The sequence below is a fragment of the Pan paniscus genome, chromosome 3 (assembly GCF_029289425.2).
Source record: "Pan paniscus chromosome 3, NHGRI_mPanPan1-v2.0_pri, whole genome shotgun sequence".
In the NCBI taxonomy this organism is placed as follows: domain Eukaryota; kingdom Metazoa; phylum Chordata; class Mammalia; order Primates; family Hominidae; genus Pan; species Pan paniscus.
This window is the reverse complement of record NC_073252.2, coordinates 123,171,212-123,193,820: the sequence shown is the minus strand read 5'-3', so window position 1 is coordinate 123,193,820 and position 22,609 is coordinate 123,171,212. Positions and strand designations below refer to the sequence as shown.

General features: G+C 32.6%; 1 protein-coding gene across 2 annotated transcripts in view; it reads right to left on the bottom strand.

Annotated features, from left to right (window-relative positions):
* FAT4 (FAT atypical cadherin 4) overlaps positions 1 to 22,609 on the bottom strand; it is a 177,861-nt gene that overhangs the window by 79,778 nt on the left and 75,474 nt on the right. For both annotated transcript variants that reach the window (XM_008969462.4, XM_008969463.4), the window contains exons 3-5: positions 14,341 to 14,472; positions 6,107 to 6,368; positions 4,452 to 4,802 (exon numbers count right to left, since the gene is read on the bottom strand). In XM_008969462.4, the coding sequence (XP_008967710.3) occupies positions 4,452 to 4,802; positions 6,107 to 6,368; positions 14,341 to 14,472 (745 nt within the window). The remainder of the gene's footprint in view (positions 1 to 4,451; positions 4,803 to 6,106; positions 6,369 to 14,340; positions 14,473 to 22,609) is intronic.

Sequence of the window (22,609 nt, the reverse complement as noted above, 5' to 3'; positions counted from 1 at the left end):
CAACCCCTTGTCTTAAAATTCCACAGGCTTTAGAGGAAAAAAATTTCCACTATCTTCACATATATATATATAAAGCTTTTAGGACTTTCATTACAACATAAATATACGTATATACATTATATTGTGTGTGTATATATATTTACTCAAACATTATAACATATACATATTTGAGTATATATACACACATACAATTTATTTTTAATTATGTGTATACGTGTGTTTCTATTAACGTCTACATATATAGTTACGTTTAATTACTTTTTAAGAAAATTTTCTGCATTTCCTACAAAAAAGTTCATCAGTAAATATTGAATCCCCATTCTTTTGGGGACATGACTATTATTGAGAAATGCAGTTATGAAAACACATGAATGAAAATAAATACCAACAAGCAAAGATATAAAATTTAATTCTAGAGAAGCATATAAAATCTTTCATATCTAAGATCAAAATACATTAAAAATACAGACATTTTACATGGCCTAACATTTCTACATAAATCAACAGGAATGGGAGCAATTAAATCAAGTATCTGATCATCCTTAGTCCATCATGTATGCTACTTCCTTGAGTAAACAGCTAAATTGCAGAGGCAAAAAGAGAACATGATCCCAAAATTTTATAGCGTTGTTGTAAACAGCAGAACAGCCTCTTTTATAAATGCAAAAAGTTTGGTAGATGAATGGGTAAGGGAAGTAATAAATTTTAAGCTAACTAAAAGTATAACAAAAGAAAAATTTGCTTTTATATTCAAATACATAATGACAAATATATTAACAACATTAAAAATAAACTGAAGATTATTATTGTTGATGAAACAAATAAAAAATATAACTATTTTTACATAAAATATTGCCATATTATAGAAGAAGTAGCTCTCATCTCAGGAACTGAAAATTAATTGCTGCAATTACAGGCCATGGAATCCATCTGCATTTACTTTACTGTAAAGAAAATAACTTTTCATTTCTGACAAGTCTAAAAAGTGACTTTGGCCACATACACTACATCTAAAAAATACATGCAGACATAGCAAAACTCAAATTTCTCCTGGAATATTTGAAGTATACTGAAAAATACTAAGTTCAGACCATTTTTTCTATTTTTGCAACAAATATCTGAACCATGAGACAGTAAACACATTATTTTAAAATTATTATTTTTACATTGTTTTGAATTCTAAGCTTTATCCATAAGTGTTGCAATTTAAATTTAGTGGGCTTTAATGGCCCACCAGATCTTTCAACTTCAAACAGCCCACTGTGAACCATTTGTGTTCAATGTTCTTCAAGTCATTTAGTTACATGATTCTTCCTGGCAGTTTTATTGCATACGTATGGTTTTATGGTTTCGTCATATATATATATATATATATATATACACACACATACACACACACTATATATAGATATCTACATATCTATATATAGTATTTCAGTCTCATGAATAATTTCATTCTAAGAAGCACAGCACATAAAATATATATTATAAATATATAAAAAATATATAAATAGTAAAATATATTTTAAAAGTATAGGTGTATAGTTTCATGCTATAAAATATGTATATTTACTCACAATCTATAAATGCTATCTTCTAATTTCTATAAAGAACTAATATTTGTCAACTTTTCACATAGCTGCAACACATAGAAGTGTTTTGAATAACACCCATCTTTATAAAGCAGTTTCAACAAGGTCATCAGGTCACTGGAATATATGAAACTCAATGGTCTGTATTGTACACCAATATTATATAGCTACATTTATTCAGCAAAAATTCCAATTGTATTATTAGCAAAACACTTTAATATGACTTCCCAATATTTAAAGTGTAAATAATTTATAGGATAATGAACTAACCATCAAAGCCAGAATATTTCCGTGATGCTCCTATTTAAATAGTTTTCCTCAATGTAATACCGTATGCTTAGTAGTCTTGATGCTAACAGAGGTATTACCCTTCTTGTGAAAACAGTAAAAGATCTGATTTATTTTTATGAAATCATCATGTAAGCTAAATTTTAAACTCACAGAATCCATAGACAGATAACAGATTGTGACATTTATTTTCATATAAAATTCCTTCATCTAAAAAGATGACAATATTACCTCATTGGAACCTTCTGATCAGAGATTGAGATTTATTTGTTAATTTGTTATTTTTTAAAAATGTCTGACTAATATTGCCTGTGAAACACTTGAGACCCTTTTGTGTAACTGAGCTGGAAATTTTTACAAACAAGCTTACCTTTGTACAGCCTTATCACTGTCCTTGAAATTCAGAAAGAATAGGAATTGTGTCATATATTTTATGTCAAGGTGCAGGAAATTACACTGATAAACGTATTCAAAACTAGAACAATGAATAAATATAGCTTGAAACTTTTACTCAATGCAATTAAAGGAAAAATATCACAAAAACTTACTTAGAGACAATGGTCAATGTATTTCTGTGCTTACATGTGCATGGAATATTCCAGCAGGTTTTTGACAAACAAAATTCTTTTCTTTTTCTTTTTAATTTTTTGGTATCTTCCCAGTTTCCCTATATTTTAAGTTATGATGGTAAATAAAACTTATTCCAGGAAAACATACAATTCTATGAAACAATGGGCTCTCTCTAACACATAACTAATAAATCACAAAGAAACATGGTGGAAAATTCTTCACTGTAGAAAAGTTGAGCACAGTCACAGGACAAATAAGAATACATGATTAGCTTTGAAAATATTCTTATCTATGGAATAGGTAGACTAACTAAAAGTTATAGCAGATAAACCAATCTCCAAAATAGGGACTGACCTCAATTATATACAGATATCTAACTGGAGCCAATCCACAGACCTGGGATGAGGTACATGAAATAGAGTGTGCAATGTTCTTAGGCCAGGACTGGGTACATGCAAAACACTTGGCAGATGTCAGTTCTTGAGATTCTTATTAACATCGTTAACATTAAAGTATTGTTACTAGCAACAGTAGTAGTAATAGTAGTAGTACTAGCATTACAGCTGTATCTATTTTAGATATATCTTTGTGCCCAATTTTAACTGCACTTAAATTAGAGGAGGAAACATCAAAATGCTCTTACTCAATGAATTCTAAAGAAGTATTTCCCATTTTACTTATTGAAACATATATAAAATACTGTCCTTTTTGCTTCTCATATCGTTCCAAGTGCCATTTATAGACACTATGAGAAGGAAACTAAGTATAGAATAGAATGTTAAAATAGAATAGTATTCTGAGATTTCACAAATCATCCAAGTCATAAGAATAAGGAAATTCTAAATTGAGATAGATATGCCTGTCAATAGAGACCTATTTCTTCTTCAAAGTACTGTCCCTTGTTTTATATATTGATGAGACAATTTAGTTGCATCCAACATAAGGGAAAAACACGTACTAATTTTCCAGACAATTCAGTTAAAGATTGATAATCCATACAATGTTTTCTCTAATGCTATATTATATGATATGTATACTTACAAAACAGGTGTTAGAAGAAAGGCCAAAGGAGTCAGCTATTAAAATAAAGTTTGCCAATTGCTTTTGCAATAAATACAAATCAAACACATGTAAAGTATAAATTTAATGCAAAATTTTAACTTGATCATTAGCATAAATTAAACAGATCTGAAACTGTTCGAGCTGAAATGAAACCTAGTTAAAATATTATTAGCTGGGCTGGGTGCAGTGGCTCACGCCTGCAATCCCAGTACTTTGGGAGGCCAAGGCAGGCGGGTCATCTGAGGTCAGGAGTTGGAGATTAGCCTGACCAACATGGAGAAACCCCGTCTCTACTAAAAATACAAAATTAGTCAGGCGTGGTGGTGCATGCCTATAATCCTAGCTACTCGGGAGGCTGAGGCAGGAGAATTGCTTGAACCTGGGAGGTGGAGGTTGCAGTGAGCTGAGATTGCATCATTGCACTCCAGCCTGGGCAACAACAGTGAAACTCTGTCTCAAAAAAAAAAAAAAAAAATTATTAGCTATTTGTCAGTCAAAAATGTGAAACTTAGTTTTTGCATTCGTAAGCATTTTTACTTAAGTCTTTGGTTTCATTTTGCTTTGAAATTCTATCCTTTTCAAGTTAAAATAACATACGTAAACCTAATATTTTTATTTATCTAACAAAATTATCCAAAAAAAAGTGGTCTTATGACTTCTACATTGCTAAGTTGAAACACGACCCTACATTTAGGGGGAAAAATAAGATAAAGTTTATAAAACAATACAAGGTATGTTTTCTGTTATAAATAAGAATTTAACCGATAAAGTACTTAATTTTTAAAATCCTCTATAGTTCAGTTATAATTCTATTCCTCAACTTCCAACCTATATTCACAAAATGCATTTTTGTGACAGCTCAACACAATAAATAAATGTAATATAAATCTGATGACAGTTTATAGATGTTTTAAAAATTATATTAAATAAAATACATACCATCATCTGCATCAGTAACATTAAACACAAGAACAGTAGATCCCACAGGTAGATTCTCCATTAAAGATGTGCTATATGAATTCAAGCTGAAAATAGGTGGATTATCATTTACATCTAGAATATTGAAATAAACTCTGATGGTAGTAAATTGTCCCCCACCGTCTTCTGCTCGAACAGTGAGGATATAATATTGCTGTACTTCATAATCTAATAATCGAGTCAAATTAAAGACCCCAGTAATGGGATTCAGGAAAAAGATGCCATCTTCATCATCTTCATTCACAATATATGTAATTTCTCCATTCACACCAGAGTCATCATCCGTGGCTAAAATGGCTGCTACCAAAGAACCTATCAAAAGAATAAATTAATAGTATAAAATCAAGGAAGTAAGAAGTATTACTAAGAGAACATATAGAAAAAGACCAAAAAATGTATTTGTACAGTAAAATATCTTAACTGAAAACTGCTATGAAAATACAGTGAACATAACATTCTGCAGATTTTGATATTATCATTTCCCTATTTGAATACAGTATGTGACATATCAGATATCCAGTGGACCTCAGGTTTCAGCATAAATTTCCTGAGGAATTAATAATACATCTGATGTTATGTTTCCATCTAGCAGTACCTATCCATAAATATACTGATGAATTCAATCTACATTTAAGGTAGCATATTGCTAGTGTCAGGAACTGAGGATTCCAAAAAATATATAGGCTTATGCCCTGGTGATACTACTCTAGAACTTATGTGGTCATTGAAATAACTAAGTCAAGAAATAAGTGTGATGGGATTTCCATAAAGGACTTGCACAAGATATCTCGAGGAATGAAGAAAAAACTGCAGGTAGAAGGAGTCTCCTGTAGATGTTTAATTCCTTTGCCAAACGGAGTTTCTAAAATGTATGGCTTATCATGAATAATCATTCCAAATGTAATTCAGAATAAAATTTTAATTTTACATAAAAATTTCCAATAATGGGAATGAAGCATACACACACACACCAGAAACATGGATATTGAGTACTCAGACTAAAAAAATCACAATATAATATGTTCAAAGAAGCAAGATTATAATTAAAGATTCAGTTTCTCATAACACTTAATGGGCATTTGCTAATACCCAAGCCCTGTGTTAGCAAACTCAATGTACTTTCTAAATTATCCTTTACCTTAACTCTTAACAGGAATTACTGTTTCCATTTACAGGATAGAGAATTGAAACTAAGAGAAATGAATTAACTTGCCGTTGGTCACACAGCTAGTGAGCGTTAGAATCAATATTCACAGTTTTTCATGTATTTTTTTTTTTTGCTGTTCTTTTTATACATAGCCCCCAAATCACATTAGACGTTTTTAAAGCAGAAAGAGTACCAAAACTGTGGTTGACAGAAAATTAATAACCCATGTCACAAATACTTTCAGACACATAAATGGCTAACCTCATTCATCCTAAAAAATTTAGCCATTTGCTTGAGAATTTTACCAAAGATCGCTAATGAAAAGATCCAACAATCCAGCATATATATTTTTATAACTAGTAGTATATGATTAAAAACTAATCATTGATTAAGAGCAGCCGAAACATAGTATGTAATTTTGGTTCAAAAGCGATTCTTGCAAAATACACATAAGACACCCATCACCTACCAGGGATTGTGTCCTCAGGAATGTCAAAAGAGTATACAGGTCTGGAAAATTTGGGTGTATGGTCATTCACATCACTGACAGTGATATTAATTCTCATATCCGAGGACTGAAGACCATCATCAGCACGAACTAGCAGTGAATATTTGGAGCGGCGTTCCCTGTCCAACCGCCTGGTTGCTATCAGATCTCCGGATTCTGGGTCAATGCGAAAACTATCATCAGCTCCACTAATGATAGTGTATGTGACGAGAGCATTTGCACCCTAAAAAAAGATATCAAGCATCTGAGCTATTGGAAGTAGAAAAGCATTGCTCCTTATATTTTCTTTTGAACATGTATTTGACAAAGGAAGGCTTTTTGGCTTTAAGTTCATATGATATTATAAGACTTAAACAGGTAATGAGAGATAAACTTACTAACTAACGAAGGCGGTAAAAGCTTTGTATGCCCCAAATTACAAAACATTGCTGAAAGAAATCAACAAAGATACAAACAAATGGAAAGACATCCCAAGTTCATGCATTGGAAGACTTAATATTGTTAAAATGTCCATGTTATCTATGCAATTTACAAATTCAATACAATTTATATCAAAATCCTAACAGCATTTTTTATACAAATAGGTAAAGCAATTCCAAAATTCATACGAAACCACAAAGGAGCCTAAATAGCCAAAACAATCTTGAGAAAGATAAACAAAGTTAGAGGTATTGTGCTTCCTGATTTTAAAATATACTACAACGTTACAGTAATGAATAAAGTATTGTGCTGGCATAAAGACACACATATAGACAAACCAAACAGACTAGAAAGCCTATAAATAAATCCATGCATGATAGTCAATTGATATTCCATAAGGGTGCCAAGGATATATAATGGGGAAAGGATAGTCACTTCAACAAGTGGTGTTGGGAAAACTGGATATCCATATGCAAAAGAATGTAAATATACATTATACACAAATATCAATTTAAAATGGATTAAAGACTTAAAATTAAGACCTGAAACTATAGAACTCCTAGAAGAAAATTGCTAAAAGACAGCCTGGGCAATTATTTCATGTATATGACTCCCAAAACAAGCAACATAAGCAAAAGCAGACAAGTGAAAGTATATCAAACTAAAGTTTCTCTACAGTAAACAGTCGAGAAAATGAAAAGGCAATCTATGGGATGTGAGAAAATATTTGCAAACTGTATATCTGATAGAAAGTTAATTTTCAAAATATATAAATAAGTCCTACAACATAATAGCTATAAGTTTGGTAATCCAATAAAAAAATGGTTAAGGTCTTATATAGATGTTTCTTTAAAAGAATACATAAAAATGGCCAACAAGTGGCCAGGCGTGGTGGCTCACACCTGTAATCCCAGCACTTTGGGAGGCCAAGGTGGGCAGATCATGAGGTCAGGAGATCGAGACCATCCTGGCCAACATAGTGAAACCCCGTCTCTACTAAAAAAAATTTCAAAAAATTAGCCAGTAGCCTGGAGTCCCAGCTGCTCGGGAAGCTGATGCAGGAGAATGGCATGAACTCGGGAGGCAGAGCTTGCAGTGAGCCAAGATCACACCACTGTACTCTAGCCTAGGTAACAGAGCGAGACTCTTGTCTCAAAAAAAAAAAGGCCAACAAGTATATAAAAATACTCAGTGTCACTAATCATCAGGGAAATGCAAATCAAAACCACAATGAGAAATCACCTCACACCTGTTGGCATGGCTATCATAACAAATAAACCAAAACAAGTGTTGGTGAAGAAGTGGAGAAATTGGAACCCTTGTACACTGTTGGTGGGAATGCAAAATGATGCAGCTGTTGTGGAAAAACAGTATGGAGGTCCTCAAAAAAATAACAAATAGAATCACCGTATGATCCAGCAATCCTTTTTTCACAATGGTCATGATTTGGAAACAAACTAAATAGCCATTAACAAATGAATAGATAAAAAAAGGTGATATAGGTTTAGCATCCCTAATCAAAACAAACCCAAAATCCAAATGCCCCAAAATCCAAACATTTCCAAGTGCCAATATGATGTTCAAAGGAAATGCTTATTGGAACATTTCAGATTTTGACATTTCAGATTAGGGATGCTAAATCAGCATGTATAATGCAACTTCCAAAATTTTAAAAAAAAAAAAGGAATTTGAGACACTTCTGGTCCCAAGTATTTCGGATAAGAAATATTCAACCTGTATATACATACAAAGGAATATTATTCAGCTCAAAAACCAAACGAAATCCTGCCATATGTGACTACATGGATGAGCCTTAAGGATGTTATATTAGATAGTCACAGAAGGACAAATACTGCTTGGTAGGTATTTATATATATGAAGTATCTAAAATGGTCAAACACATAGAAGCATGGAGTAGAATGGTGGTTATCCAGGATAGACAGTAGGGAGAAATCAGGAGCTTATAAGCCATGGGTATACATCTTCACTTATGCAAGAGGAATAATTTCTAGATCTACTGTACAACATCGTGCCTATAGTTAACAATACTGTATTGTACATTTAGAAATCTTTTAAAAGGGCAGATCTCACATTAATGTTCTTATCACAATAAAATAAAAATAAAAGTGTATCAAATGAATACAATATTTTACAGTCATTCACTATTCATGGACTTGGCTTACTGTTGAACAGTGTGTTAGAGTGGACAATTTTAATATAGAACAAAAGAAGAAAGTCAAGCTAAAATGTTAGAGTATCGGTATATTTTTTGAGAACTTCAAATATAACACAACTTTGCCTCAATTCTACAGCCAAGGAACCCCAATATTGTTTTAATTGGAAGCAATCTTTTAAGGATATTGATATTGCAGTATGGACTAGTGTAGGGAGAGGCCAGAGAAGGCAGATTGTGAATACAGTTGGGGCCCAAGAGACTGAGGCTTCATTTCCCCCAAGTTGCTGAAACAGTTCTGTAAAATGAAAGTCCCTGTTCTGGAAAATGAAAATGGGGGTGATTTCCTACGTACTCTCAGGTCTTTGAGCTGTGACCCTCAAAATTCTGAACTAGAGAGATGGCAGAGAGAAAAATAGAATATTCATAGTGTTTGCTAGCTGCTAAACGCCACCTTGAGCACATCAATTCCAGGGCACTAATTAATTTGTTAAAGGCAAACTAGCAAGGTAAGTACTATTAGAATGCCCATTTTAAAAGAAATTAAGGGATTGGAATCCTGGCCGTCTTGCTCTGAATCAATACATGGGACAAATTAGTAAAATTTGACAAATTATTGAAAATAGAAATAATACTAATAGCTCTCTCATTTGCTCAACATTTCCATATATATTCTCACTTTTTTAACAACCCCATGTGCAAAGTAAAAGCAAAAAAGAAAAAAAAGTCTTTTTAAATTTCAAGTTACTTTGGCTGGCAATTAAGAGAGTACTCTTACTGAGGACATTTCAAGAATAGGACCTGCTTTGATGCAGGATAAATAGGAAGTGAAATTTTATTTGTGGTGTATTTAGGGATTAAAGAATAGCATCATAGAAATGGTTATCTGGCAATTAGAGATTTGGGAATGAGGTTTAAAATAAATATCTGAGGGTCATTTTATGTAGGTGTCAGTTGAAGCCACAAGAGTCGTTCAGAAATTAAATTAGAATAGATAGAGATAGGAACACTCATGTAAGGACTGAATAAGGATGGTGAAGGAATGGGAAAAAAGAAGAGAAGCAAGGATCAGCAGAAGAAGAAGGAAGAGAGATATTTCTTAATTCTGTATATTACAATCAAAATACTGAGTTTAATATACCCTGTGCTGATTGAGATATGATGCTCTGGGGCCATATTTTGGGGTTGAATTTGTGCTCCATTTATTAGTCATGTGGCATTGGACCACATACTTAACCTCTCCAAGCCCATGTTTCCTCATCTGTACACTGGGATGATAATATTACCTGCCGAAAAGGATTGTTTTGGAGGTTAATTTAGTGAACATATATTTTAAAAACCTAGAACAACCCTTGACAGATAGTAAGCACAGGAAAATGATAGTTGTTATTTTATTCTTATTCTTACTATTTTCTTATAAGAGAAACATAATGGCTTAAATGTATTTGATGACTTAGACTTCTGCAAATGAATAATTTAAATCAAAATATAACTAGAGTTGCCATATATCCATGGGAAAATACAGTATCAGATTTCCTATTATATGTTATTATTGACCTTGACACTAGGTATAAGTAGTGCTAGAAATGTTGACTTCAAAAATTACTCTTTAATTTAATATACTTACCTAAAACAAATATACCATTTATTGTAATTAACCTCAAAGAATGTATTTATTAAAATATAAAGACACAGAGCTCTCAATGAGAATATTAGGAAGAAGGTAAGTTTGGAGTGTATAGGCATGTAAAGCTGACACAGTGGGGGATTACAGCATCCACAGTTTCCATACATCTTTTCCATCATAGCTTACATACATTTTTTCCTTCATGGTCAAACATATAAGGAGATGATTTCTAACAGTCTAAAGCAAAAATATTCCCGCTATATTTAGTGTTAGTTTGTACTGCATTCTTCAGGCCAGTCTTAACATTTAGTAAAATGAATGCCTCAAAGCACATTTAAATTTAATAATGGAACAGCTGAGTCTAAGACATTACCCACATTTACCTTGTATATTCAGGTGTACATTGAATATCTAACGTATTTATTGTAATTTTATGGTTTAACAGAAACTTTCAATAAGCATGTGAGAATTCTCATCTGACCACACTCTGTACATTTGTTCTGTTTCACTAGGAATTCCATTATTTTAGTAAAGTGGGTGAGGTATGGAAGTAGCTACATTCAATTCAGACCCATGAAAATAGTAAGTACTTGGAAATTAAGGTAAAGAAAAGAAACAAAAACCTATTTAATGCTATTACAAAAATGGTTTGATATTTAGAAATGCCCTGTCTACAAATGGGCTGTAATAAATAATAATATTCCTAAAGTTGTAATAATTTTTCTGAAAAGAGGTAAACACATCAGGCTGTGTTGATAAAAAACAATCTTTTTCATATTCAAAATCAGCTGATGTGGTGAATTCATAATATTAGTGAATGTCTGAAAATATGTGGCCAAGAGTAATGATTTAATTAGGTCTTTTGAAAAGTCTATTTACTAAATATTCAAAATATGCCATATCAGCAACAAAACAAGAAACAAATATCATGTTTCAGCTTCACTGCAGTGGGAATAATGCTGGTTAAAAATATTCTGCTCTCCGGATGAACCACAGAGACAAAAGCACATAGAAGGAATTCTAAAAGTAAATAGCTATAAATTTCAAATGCATATTAGAACCTTAAATAGTATTTTCAAAAACATGTATGGTACCACGAAGCAAAGTTTGAGTATCCTGGCCCATTACTAGCATAATTCTGTTTATAAAAGGGAACAAGAGACAAACAGAATCATGTGCTTCTGAAACATGTAAATCTTGATCCAACACATTTCAAATGATATCTAAATTAAGTTCAACATGTACATGTTGTTTTATAAAATTGTAATTCCTTTACCCAGGCTTTGTTCTACAGTGCCCTACAAGAGTTCCTATAGCATACTAACACTTATATGTTAGGTAAAGTAATTAATGAAAAGTATATAAATAATTTTTAAAAATCTACACAATTGGCTGATGACCTACATAATCTCGCGTCTTACTCAAACTAGATGAAGAAAGAAAACAGAGCCAGGATTTGAAAAGAGAGAAAATTTAAAAAATATTTTCCCCAAAATTTGGCTAAGAGGTAAGGAGTTGAGAATAAAGTAGAAAATAAAACAAAGGTTTATCTAAAAGCATTAATATTTATTATAAGCAACTAAAAACAACAACAAAAAGAAAACAGCCCAAAATTCTAAATGCCACAGGCAGCCATTCTACTTAACATGAAACCAAAGACATGTGAGTTCCTCGTGTCAAGAGTTATAGTCAGTCAGCAGTTATTAAAACGTTATTAAATTGTTTAAGAGAAAAATGCATTTAAGAAGACAAACAACTTTGTGAGCTTTTTCTTTAAAAAACAATGGTTGTAGTTTTCCTGAAATGCCCCCCTTTCCTTTAATGTTGTAGGTGCACCTAGTTACTCCCTTCCATCCTCTCTGCCTTTCTACACTCACACACAAACAAATCGAGTTATAAGAATGTGGTGATTTTTCTGCCTTCAGGCACAGTCACACCTCATACATATTGTCAGCATCCCTCTCTACCCTTGAATTTCTAACAGCCTTCCCTCCAATTCTCTTGTTTATTCCAACGTTATAGCCTTATACTTTTCTGGCCCTAATACTCCACTCTGTCTCATCTCAAAAGTACTTCTTATATATACTAGCTATCATCACTTTACATTCTGTATTTTTCTTAACTAGCATGTCTAAGTGATAACACCTGCAAGGTTACTTACATTTTTTTTTTTTAAACTTAAAAAACAAAGCTCAGTAGAAATAAAATAAAAATTCACAAAAACAAGTGTTGGTCTAAATACCTAGATGTATAAGGACCTTCCTAGGCTTCCTCTAGTCTCATCATAAAGGTAAACATAGCTTAAAAGATGAACTTGGAGGCAATGCAAGTGTGTGCACACATACACAAACACACACACGGAAGTCAGATGGAGAAAAATAAGAATGCTGGCAGCATTGCATTTATACTAATACTTACATGAAATATTCTTAAAGAGAAAATATTGGGAAGGAAATAAAATTATAACAGTATCAAGAGAACAGTATTAAAAGGGTTGAGTGTTGGAATCTCTGAAATAACCATTTCTTAAGAGAGCAGTATGATGATTAAAACAACTAAATTTCCAAATGCAATTCTACCTGTGATTCCTGTAATTCCTATTAAATAATCCCACTCTAATTATAATATTCCATGGAGTAAATAGCCATCCCATTAGAATATCTATTATAATTAACATGATTATTACTTCATTCTTTTAAAGTGATTAGAATAAATCACTTCAAATAAATGAGTTTTATTTGCTCTATTCTTAGAGTATAACCAATGAAATAGTCATTACAATTTCAATTATTTGATGTCAATTGTCCTATGCCAATTACATGAGTTTTTTGTTATTGCTGCTACTTTCAAATAAGAGTTAATGAAATTTTATGAATTGATAAATCAAAATGTATATTATCAATGATAAACTTTAAGAAAATGAAATATTTACTGAATTATGGCTAATGATATCACATATCTATCAACAATAGAAATATTAAGTCAGATAACTCTTTTAAAGCTAGCTAAATTTGAAATAAGTGTGAACTTCACATTGTAAAATTGAGTAGAATGTACTAAACATAAAACATCGTATCTTTTCTAATAGCAAATTGCAATTACCTAAATGTCTATGCTTTATTTTGTTCATTTGTAATAGTTAGATTTTGGCAAAATATATAAATGACTAAGTCATTACCTTTCTGTATTGGCAGTTAAAATTATTTTATTATTTATTTATTTAAATTTTTAAGGTTACAGAAATACATTTATAAAGCACTGATTCATATGCCAGGAATCAAGTTTCTGATATTTCTGAGTTTAGATGAGAGGAAGAACATTAAATTCTCTGTTCTGTGTTAGGCTTGGCTTAAGGGGAAAGAGGTAAGGAGATACTGGTGTCTGGAAAGTTACTCCTCTTCCTTAAACTCCAGAACATTAATTAAACTCCTTACCCAGTAAAGAGAAAATAAGCTATGGAGTTTTTTTCATAAGAAAAATACAAATCACAAATTATTTGTTTCCATGCCATTTGAAACATAATAATTACATAGCTGAACTTAATATATAAATATAGAAAATAGTAATCTAAACCTTAAAATTCTGTAGTTTTAAATTATTTGCTTTTAACAATTACAAACAAAATAAAAACCAATCCTTAGCTGCTATAAGATAGCAAAGGGGAATAATAATGGCATAAAATAGAGATACCTCTTTAGATATTTTTATTATTAAAGAAAAAAAATAATTTGGCTAAGTAACCTAAAGTGCAAGCAGCAAGTGAGTTGTGGATTGCTGATCAGAGGAAAATTACCTCTTGATAGTAATCTCTTTTTTAACATTTTTATGTTACATTTCAAGAATTAATGTTCTTTGGAAAGGAGCACACATGCTTAACCTTAATTATCGGGTCATAAAAGTAGTCAACATATCCTAGAAATTTGATAAATCACTGCACTACGAAGTTTCACAAATTCAGAGACATGCTTGAGCTACCTCATCAGCATCCATGGCTGTCAGCTGCATAATCTTAGAGCCATCTCCAATGTTCTCCTCTACAGTGAGATCCAGCATGTCCGTTGGAAATACTGGTGGATTGTCATTGATATCCTGAAGTGTTATTTCTACCTACAAAGAAAAAGGAAACAATGTGTGAATGACTCCCACGTGTCTGCAAGATACCAATTAAAATGACTACTACCAGGATTCCACGCAATCAAGACTGCCAAAATGAATTGGAACCTTTGCATCTAACATCCAAACAACAGAAACTACCCCTAGGGAAAAGCTGTGAAATCTTTACATGAAAACATAAAGTCGAAATAAAAATCGTCTGCCTTGTTGATAAGTAACTGATTTTAAATAGTGGCCATGGAGTTTATACTAGAAAAGGTCCACTGATTAATTGTCATTTTAATCCCCAGATTTGCACATCACTATGGAACTGCCAAGGCTCAGCACTGTCTGTCATTCAACCATTAAATGCTGCCTGACACACAGAGGAGGTGGTGTAAAATTTCTTGCTGAAATGTTTACATATTGGCAACTAATGTCTGGGGGAAATAAAGAAGTTCACATGTTGTTTTAAGAATCACTCAGAATTTCCCCCTTTAAAGTCCACGCTCAACCTTTAATGGGAAGAAAAATACATCTTTTCTTTCTATTTCCACTCGTATCAGCACTCTCTATTTGTGACTAAAGCTAAGCCATCATTTCTTTCAGATGTCATGTGGATATAGGTTGCAAATATTAACAGCTTTGTTTAAAAGATCCTAGCCAGAGTTATTTGTTTGCTTCCTCACCTAAGAAAAAATGTTTAGAAGAAAGGATTTGTGAAGTATAAAATAATAACTTCAAACTCTGTATTTTCTCTTTTGAGTTAGGTGCTAATAGCTCAAGTTCTGGTAAGAAGAGGAAAGACAGCTGCTGATAAAACTGAAATCTTCCCAGTTGGATCACAAAATTAAGTCATCCATTTAATTAAAAAACCCACCCATCCATTTAGCTAGGATATAACCAGGGCATGTTTGTGATAGGATAAAATGTCATCTTTTATAGTTATGCTGTAAAAACTCCATCAGTGATGAGTGATAAGGATGAATCTGAAGGAAGTGGGGAGAGCAAAATAATTCTGATTTCTCCTTTCCCAGGAAGAATGGAAGCTGTGGGAAGGGGAGAGGCAGTAAGTAGGACTGTCATCATTCTCTGAAAAGGAATGAATGGGAAATATACGAGAGCTAGACAAATAAATGAGCAATTTATAAAAATAGAAAACAACATATAAAATTAAGTACTAAATAATTGTTATACCTCTAGTTCCACCTTTTAGTAGAAGAGTGGATCATAAAACAAATGGCTCAAATGAGTCCAGAGAATGGTGAAGACAGGCAAGTCTCAGCAGTTAGAAATCTGACACTTCTGATTTTGGCTAGCAACAACCATTCTCGACACCATTTCCTTTAAGGAAATGCCCACAATAACTACAACTGCAGCCTGGAAGATGCATTTCCAACTTCCTTGCAGGGTTGTAAATATCATGGGTTTTAGAATTAGAGAGACCAGACTTCAAAATCCTGTCTGACACTTATTAGCTAGATGAACTCGGGCACTTAATTTCTCTTAGCCTCAGTCCATCCTTTTAAAATCAGTATAATAATATGTGTCCTAGAGTATTTTGTGAAGACTAAATCCTGATGATATAGGTAAAGAAAATGCTTAACACAGTTTCTGGCACAGAGTGAAGTATTCTATAAAAAGTCAAGATCTTGGTTTTCAAGCTGTTAGGACAGATCTGGAAGCTTCTTAGAGCCAGAGAAAGGCTTTGAGAAAAGGTATTTTAAAAAATCAGAATTCCAGTCCCACATACAGGTTCAACTGGCACATACTGAATGTACACTGAGTTTTCATGTGGGAAGAGCTTTGAAATACACACACACATACATATTATATATATATATATATATATACACACACACACATACACATACATGTATGTAATGAATGTTCTTCAGAAATTACTAAATATCTTCACTTTATACACATAAATTTTTTGTATATATATGCATAGTCCTTAAAACAAGAAAAAATGACAAACAAAAGGTAACTGAATGCATCATAATTCAACTCTGAACTTTTAGATTCATAGAATTTTAAATAATTCTAAATTGTCTTTCATCTGTAATCTTATGACTTTATTGGGAAAGCAACAAGCCACCCTTGTGCATGCTAGGGGTGTGTGTGTGCACGCGCATGCTTGCATGCATGCGTGTGCATGTATGATTTTGTAAATGTCTTTGTGAAAAAATGTACGTGTGTTTATGTAAGTATGTGTGGGTGTGTGTAAATGTGTGCATGTAAGTGTGTATGTGCAGGGAAGAACATTAAATTGAGCGTAAGGAAGGTCTAGATTGACACCAATTAAACATGACCATCAAAGGCACATCAGGAAACAGAGTCACACACTAGGAACAAGTTGAGTATACCTAAAAGATGTCTCAGTGTAACTGGTGGGTCCATGAATTTAGCAAGCCAATTCTATATTTTAATAGTTTTAATAAAATAACTAATAAACATATCTGTTTTTTTTAGGTTATATGTGTATGTGGATACATACACACCTACACACACATATATACATATAAAAACCTCAGCAGAGCCCTATGACCTAAGAACTTTATCTCCCATTGGATAGATGAGTTAATGAAAGTCCAGTGGTAAGGAACGACCTAGTGCCACAGAGCTAATCAGTCAGTAAAGAAAACTTACACAGTCTCATGCGTGTGTGTTCAAAAAACATAATGAATCATGTTTTTAAAATATATGCTACAGCTATACAAATATATTTTCATAAATGTGCATTTCATTCACATCCGGAATCTGGATCACTTACATAAGAACTAACTAACTATTAATCAATCTCTCTCTGTCAAAATTTTTTTAAAAACTAAACTAGGGGATCACTACATAGTGCTCTAGAATTCTGTGATCCCGTATGCTCTGTGAGATTTTGGTCATTTCAGATACGGAAAAGTCTTTCTTTTTGCTTTAGTAGAGATAGTAAATTTAGTTAAATATTATTGAGTTCAAAACTACACCTTTTTGAATGAATCTATATAGGCCAGTTGTATATACAGATCTAGACCATTTCACATCATTATATTCTGATATGTGCAAAGTTATATTTTTAGTAAGAATTCCATAGGTCATTTATTTAATAAATCAGGCTATCCTCTTTCCCAAAATTAGTGTCATCTTGCCATTCTAAAAGTGAATAATGGCCGGGCACGGTGATTCACACCTGTAATCCCAACGCTTTGGGAGGCCTAGGCAGGGGAATCACCTGAGGTCAGGACAAGCCTGAGTTCTATACCAGCCTGGCCAACATGGCAAAACCCCATCACTACTGAAAATACAAAAATTAGTTGGGCGTGGTGGCGTGCACCTGTAATCCCAGCTACTCAGGAGGCTGAGACAGGAGAATCGCTTGAACCCAGGATGCAGAGGTTGCAGTGAGCCAAGATGGCATCACTGCACTCCAGCCTCAGCGACAGAGTGAGACTCTGTCTCAAAAAAGAATAAAAAAGAAAAGTGAGTAACTTCATATTCCATTTCTTGAAAATCTAGATATTTTTCCTTAATTGCCCATTCCCTTTTCTCTACTCCACAGTTCCTTAGATATAACTGAAAAGCTTTCAGCATGGTTTGGCAAAGTTCTCTCAGTAGCCTGGGGTTTTAATTATCTAGGAGAGAAGATCTGAACTCATTAGCATAGATAAGTGTTATCCTGCCATTTCTTCACTTATCCAGATCCTTAGTGCCATGGTTTTATCTACCAAGAATTGCAAGATTCTGAACCCATTTACATGTGATGTGGTCACTAAATCTAACATTTATTCATTGAATATTTTAGAATCTGTCACATAACAAGTATGTATTAGTCACCAAAATATATAAAAGAAAATAAGACAAGTCAGCATCCCTTGTAGAAAATAGGTGATGTACTTTAATAGCAATATTTACAAACAGAAGCAGTCATCCCTGGGAAAATACACTGTTGACATCTTGATTCCAGAAATTTGTCTTTAAATTGCTTCCTTGTTGCCATTGGTGTTACTATTTATCTTGATGATTCTAAATCCTAACATGTGCTTGGTTCACTCTCAGATCTGACACCAACCATTACTATACCTTCTTTAGACTAAGGTTTGGTGTGATTTATTTTAAAACGTTATATAAAACACAAGAATTGAACATTAGAAGTTTAGAGAAAAAAGCAGGAAACAATAACTACATTTTTATAATTCTTAAAACCCTTTTATTTCTATACAATTTAGATCACTTTAAATAATGAAGACAGTTGTTATTAGTGGTTTAGCTTAAAATTCTGAGATCTTAAAAGTCTACAATATTATTTTTAAACTAAAAAAGCATATGTTGTAAAAATTAAAGGACAAACCCAATACTACTACATAGTTAAGCTTTCAGTGCCAGCATTGCCCCTCTTAGTGTTTTACATTTATCTTTACATTTGTTTAGACTGGAGGTAAAATTGCATTCAAATAAACATTTTGCAAAAACACAAATCACATTTCAAACTCAGAAGTTTCTCTTCATGAGTGGCTACATTTTGAATAAAAACAAAACACAATCTGGCAATAGCTTTTGTAATTGAAGTTCAGAACAACTTAAGGTATCAATTCTGAAAGTCTGTAAAAACTGCCCTTTAAAGATGAAGATTCATGATCCCGTTAAGATAAGGCACTTCCATGTTTTCTGCATGCCTACCAAATGTTGACCTTTGTGCTTAGATATCTGGTCCTTTAAAAATGTGTGTGGTTTCACCTGCTACAATTAGAAGAAATGTAGTTGGTAGATCTGTGCTTGACTTACAATAAACACTTCAGCTGCAGCTAATGGTTGAGCTAAGGTATCACCCACTGCCACTACCGTTGTTACCATTTAGGTAGCTTCACAAGAATGACTTTCTTGACTGAGTCACCTGAGCCCTGAGCAGTGAAACTCTGGTAAATGAAATAATTTTATTTAGAGACAAACACATGACTGAGATTAAAGGAGCTAATAACCAATTCGTTCACAAATGATCTGTCTTTTGGTAATTTTATAAAAGTAAAATTTAAGTTAGAAATATGCCTTTAAATATTGTTACCAAATTACTTTATGCTGAAGGAATAAAATCCCTGGTATTCAGCTTGCTGAAGGGTCAAATGGATATTTTAAAACTAAAAAATATTTCTGTGGGAATAGTGCATAAAATAATATAATGCTTTTCTCTTTTTTTTATAATATGCAGTCTATCATTTTATTTTGCTCTGCATCAAGAATGTTATTATACATGGGGATTAATTTTTTAAATGTTTCAGCATACAACTACATAACTAAGGAACAATCATTACCTAATAATCGCTAATATCAAACCATTATATATTTGTGGATCTAATGATAAAACATGCTATTTCCCCGATTTAAATTGATATTATGAAAGTAGAAGATTATATTCAAGTTAAAGGAAATGACTAAAATAGCAAAGTCCATTATGAGTTCATTCCCCTGTTAATAAACTGATAATTGCATGGTGGTTGCCACCTCAACCACAATTCTAAACATATTCTTAAATGCATATCCTCTGTGCAGCTTAAATCAAATGGTTCTTAATGAACGGGATGAAAAAATCTAAACATATTTTAATTCACAACCTTCCTGCAATCTACATAAAATGGTTCTCAAATAAAGAAGAAAAACAATCTTTTGTTTTCTTTTGGGAGACCGTAGGATTTGTAGTACACTGAAAGTTCAGAAATCCATTCATTTGCAAGTCAACATACTAATACTTTTTGTAGGAATGTTAAATATCATCAAGTCCATTTCCATTCCATTTCTGTTATTTTACAGAGAGTCAAAATTAAGGCACTGAAATGTCAAGTGATTTATCTAAGAAAAACAATGTTAAGCCTCCTACTCGAGGGCACTGATTTTTCCAGAGTAGTGGAGACAGCCAGGGCTGTGGAGCAAGCTGAATGATGTGCCTAAGACACAATGTCTCTGATCTTTGCACAGAGAGAATGATCTTTCATAAAAAATATGCATTTTATGTCAACAAGAAAATAATTTCTGATGAAAATAATATTTGATGGGCTACTTTAAAAAACATTTTGTTCACTTCTTGCCTATTTTTAGGTTCTTTTATATTTATATTAAGATAAAATAATCTGTGAGAGTTTGTCTTATCAATGCCACTGGAAAACAGACATTCAGCAGAAAGACAATAGGTATGTATTACAACTAAAGAAACTATAGTTAAATTCTCTGTAAATATCAATGAAAGTGATTACTATTAAAACGTATACAAAAAGCTATTTCTTTTTCTTAAAAGATGCAACATATAAATACCCATTTTCAGAATGGCTTACATTTAAATAGTTGGCAGGATAGACAGAAACTGTACAAACTATAAAATAGTAACACCTGATGCATCAAGGCAAATAGTGCTTAATTTTTTGTTTTGTTTAGTGGCAAAAATAATTATTTACTTTATTGACTTTTTGGATTTGTGGAACTGACACTCCAAAATTAATTGACTCATGTAATATTGTCACTTAAACCACATAAATCATGACAAACTTTGCACTAAAAATAATGTTTAGAGTTCACAAGTGTTATCTCTAAAGATATTAAGATAATGCCATCAAGATTGCTTTTAAATACAAGCAAGTAACAGTTTTGTCAGAAATATTTATTTCAATAATAGTATTTTATAGCTCTGATTTAAGTTTATATATTACCAACATAGGTAATGGCAAATATCTTCAGGATACTGAAGATCATTTATATTACTTAAATTAGAGACTTCTATATTCTGAGATTCCAAGAGCAATAATGTGTCCTGCTCATTCTGACAACTTATCCATGTCTAGCATGTAAATTCTCCTCTAGAAATATTTCTGTTTTTAAGCAAATCCAGGTCATTTTTACATTTTTATTAAAGTCCCATAGTCAGCAAATGTAATAATAACATAGGCATTCTACTGGCATATAAAGATGTATTAATCAAAGTTATCCACTATTACAATGATATTTTAAAGCAATTCAAACCTATTGATTTCCTAGTTTTTGTGTGGGAACATGCTATCATATATAATTTTTATGTTATGAAATGATATTTTATGATAATTCAGTAACTACTCATAATAATGACTTACTATTTTTTTCTTTTAAAACAAAACATTTCTTCTAAAAAAGAAAAACAGAATACATGTGCAGAATGTGTAGGTTTGTTGCATAGGTATACATGTGCCATGGTGGTTTGCTGCACTGATTGACCCAACCTCCAACTTCCCTCCCCTTGCCTCCCACTGCCCCCAACAAGCCTTGGTGTGTGTTGTTCCCTTCTCTGTGTCCACGTGTTCTCATTGTTCAACTCCCACTTATGAGTGAGAACATGCAGTATATGGTTTTCTGTTCCTGTGTTAGTTTGCTGAGGATGACGGCTTCCAGCTTCATCCATTTCCCTGAAAAGGACATGATCTCATTCCTTTTTATGGCTGCATAGTATTCCATGGTGTATATGTACCACATTTTCTTTGTCTAGTCTATCATTGATGGGCATTTGGGTTGGATCCATTTCTTTGCTATTGTAAATAGAGCTGCAGTAAACATACATGTGCATGTGTCTTTATAGCAGAATGATTTATATTCCTTTGGGTATATATCCAGTAATGGGATTGCTGGGTCAAATGGTACTTCTGATTCTAGATCCTTGAGGAATTGCCATTGTCTTCTACAATGGTCGAACTTACTTACATTACCCCCAACAGTGTAAAAGTGTTCTTATTTCTCCACAGCCTCAGAAGCATCTATTGTTTCCTGACTTTTTAATAATCACCATTCTGACTGGCATGAGATGGTATCTCCATGTGGTTTTGATTTGCATCTCTCTGATTATCAGTGATGTTGAGCTTTTTTTCATGTTTGTTGGCCACATAAATGTCTTCTTTTGAAAAGTGAATCATGACTTAAAATTTCAAAAACTTCAGAAAAAATATCCTTAATATGTTTTGTTCAGAATATCTCCCACTTAGGAGACTGGAATAAAAGGTCCTACACATTGCCCATCTCTGCTTCAAAAGCTGCTACACTAAACACCATGAAAGGCACGTGTAAACCTGGAAGAATAACTGAGCTCATTCAAATGTGTATTGCCCTTAATAGGTCATTATGATGTCATCTCAATAACATTTTGCTAAATGAT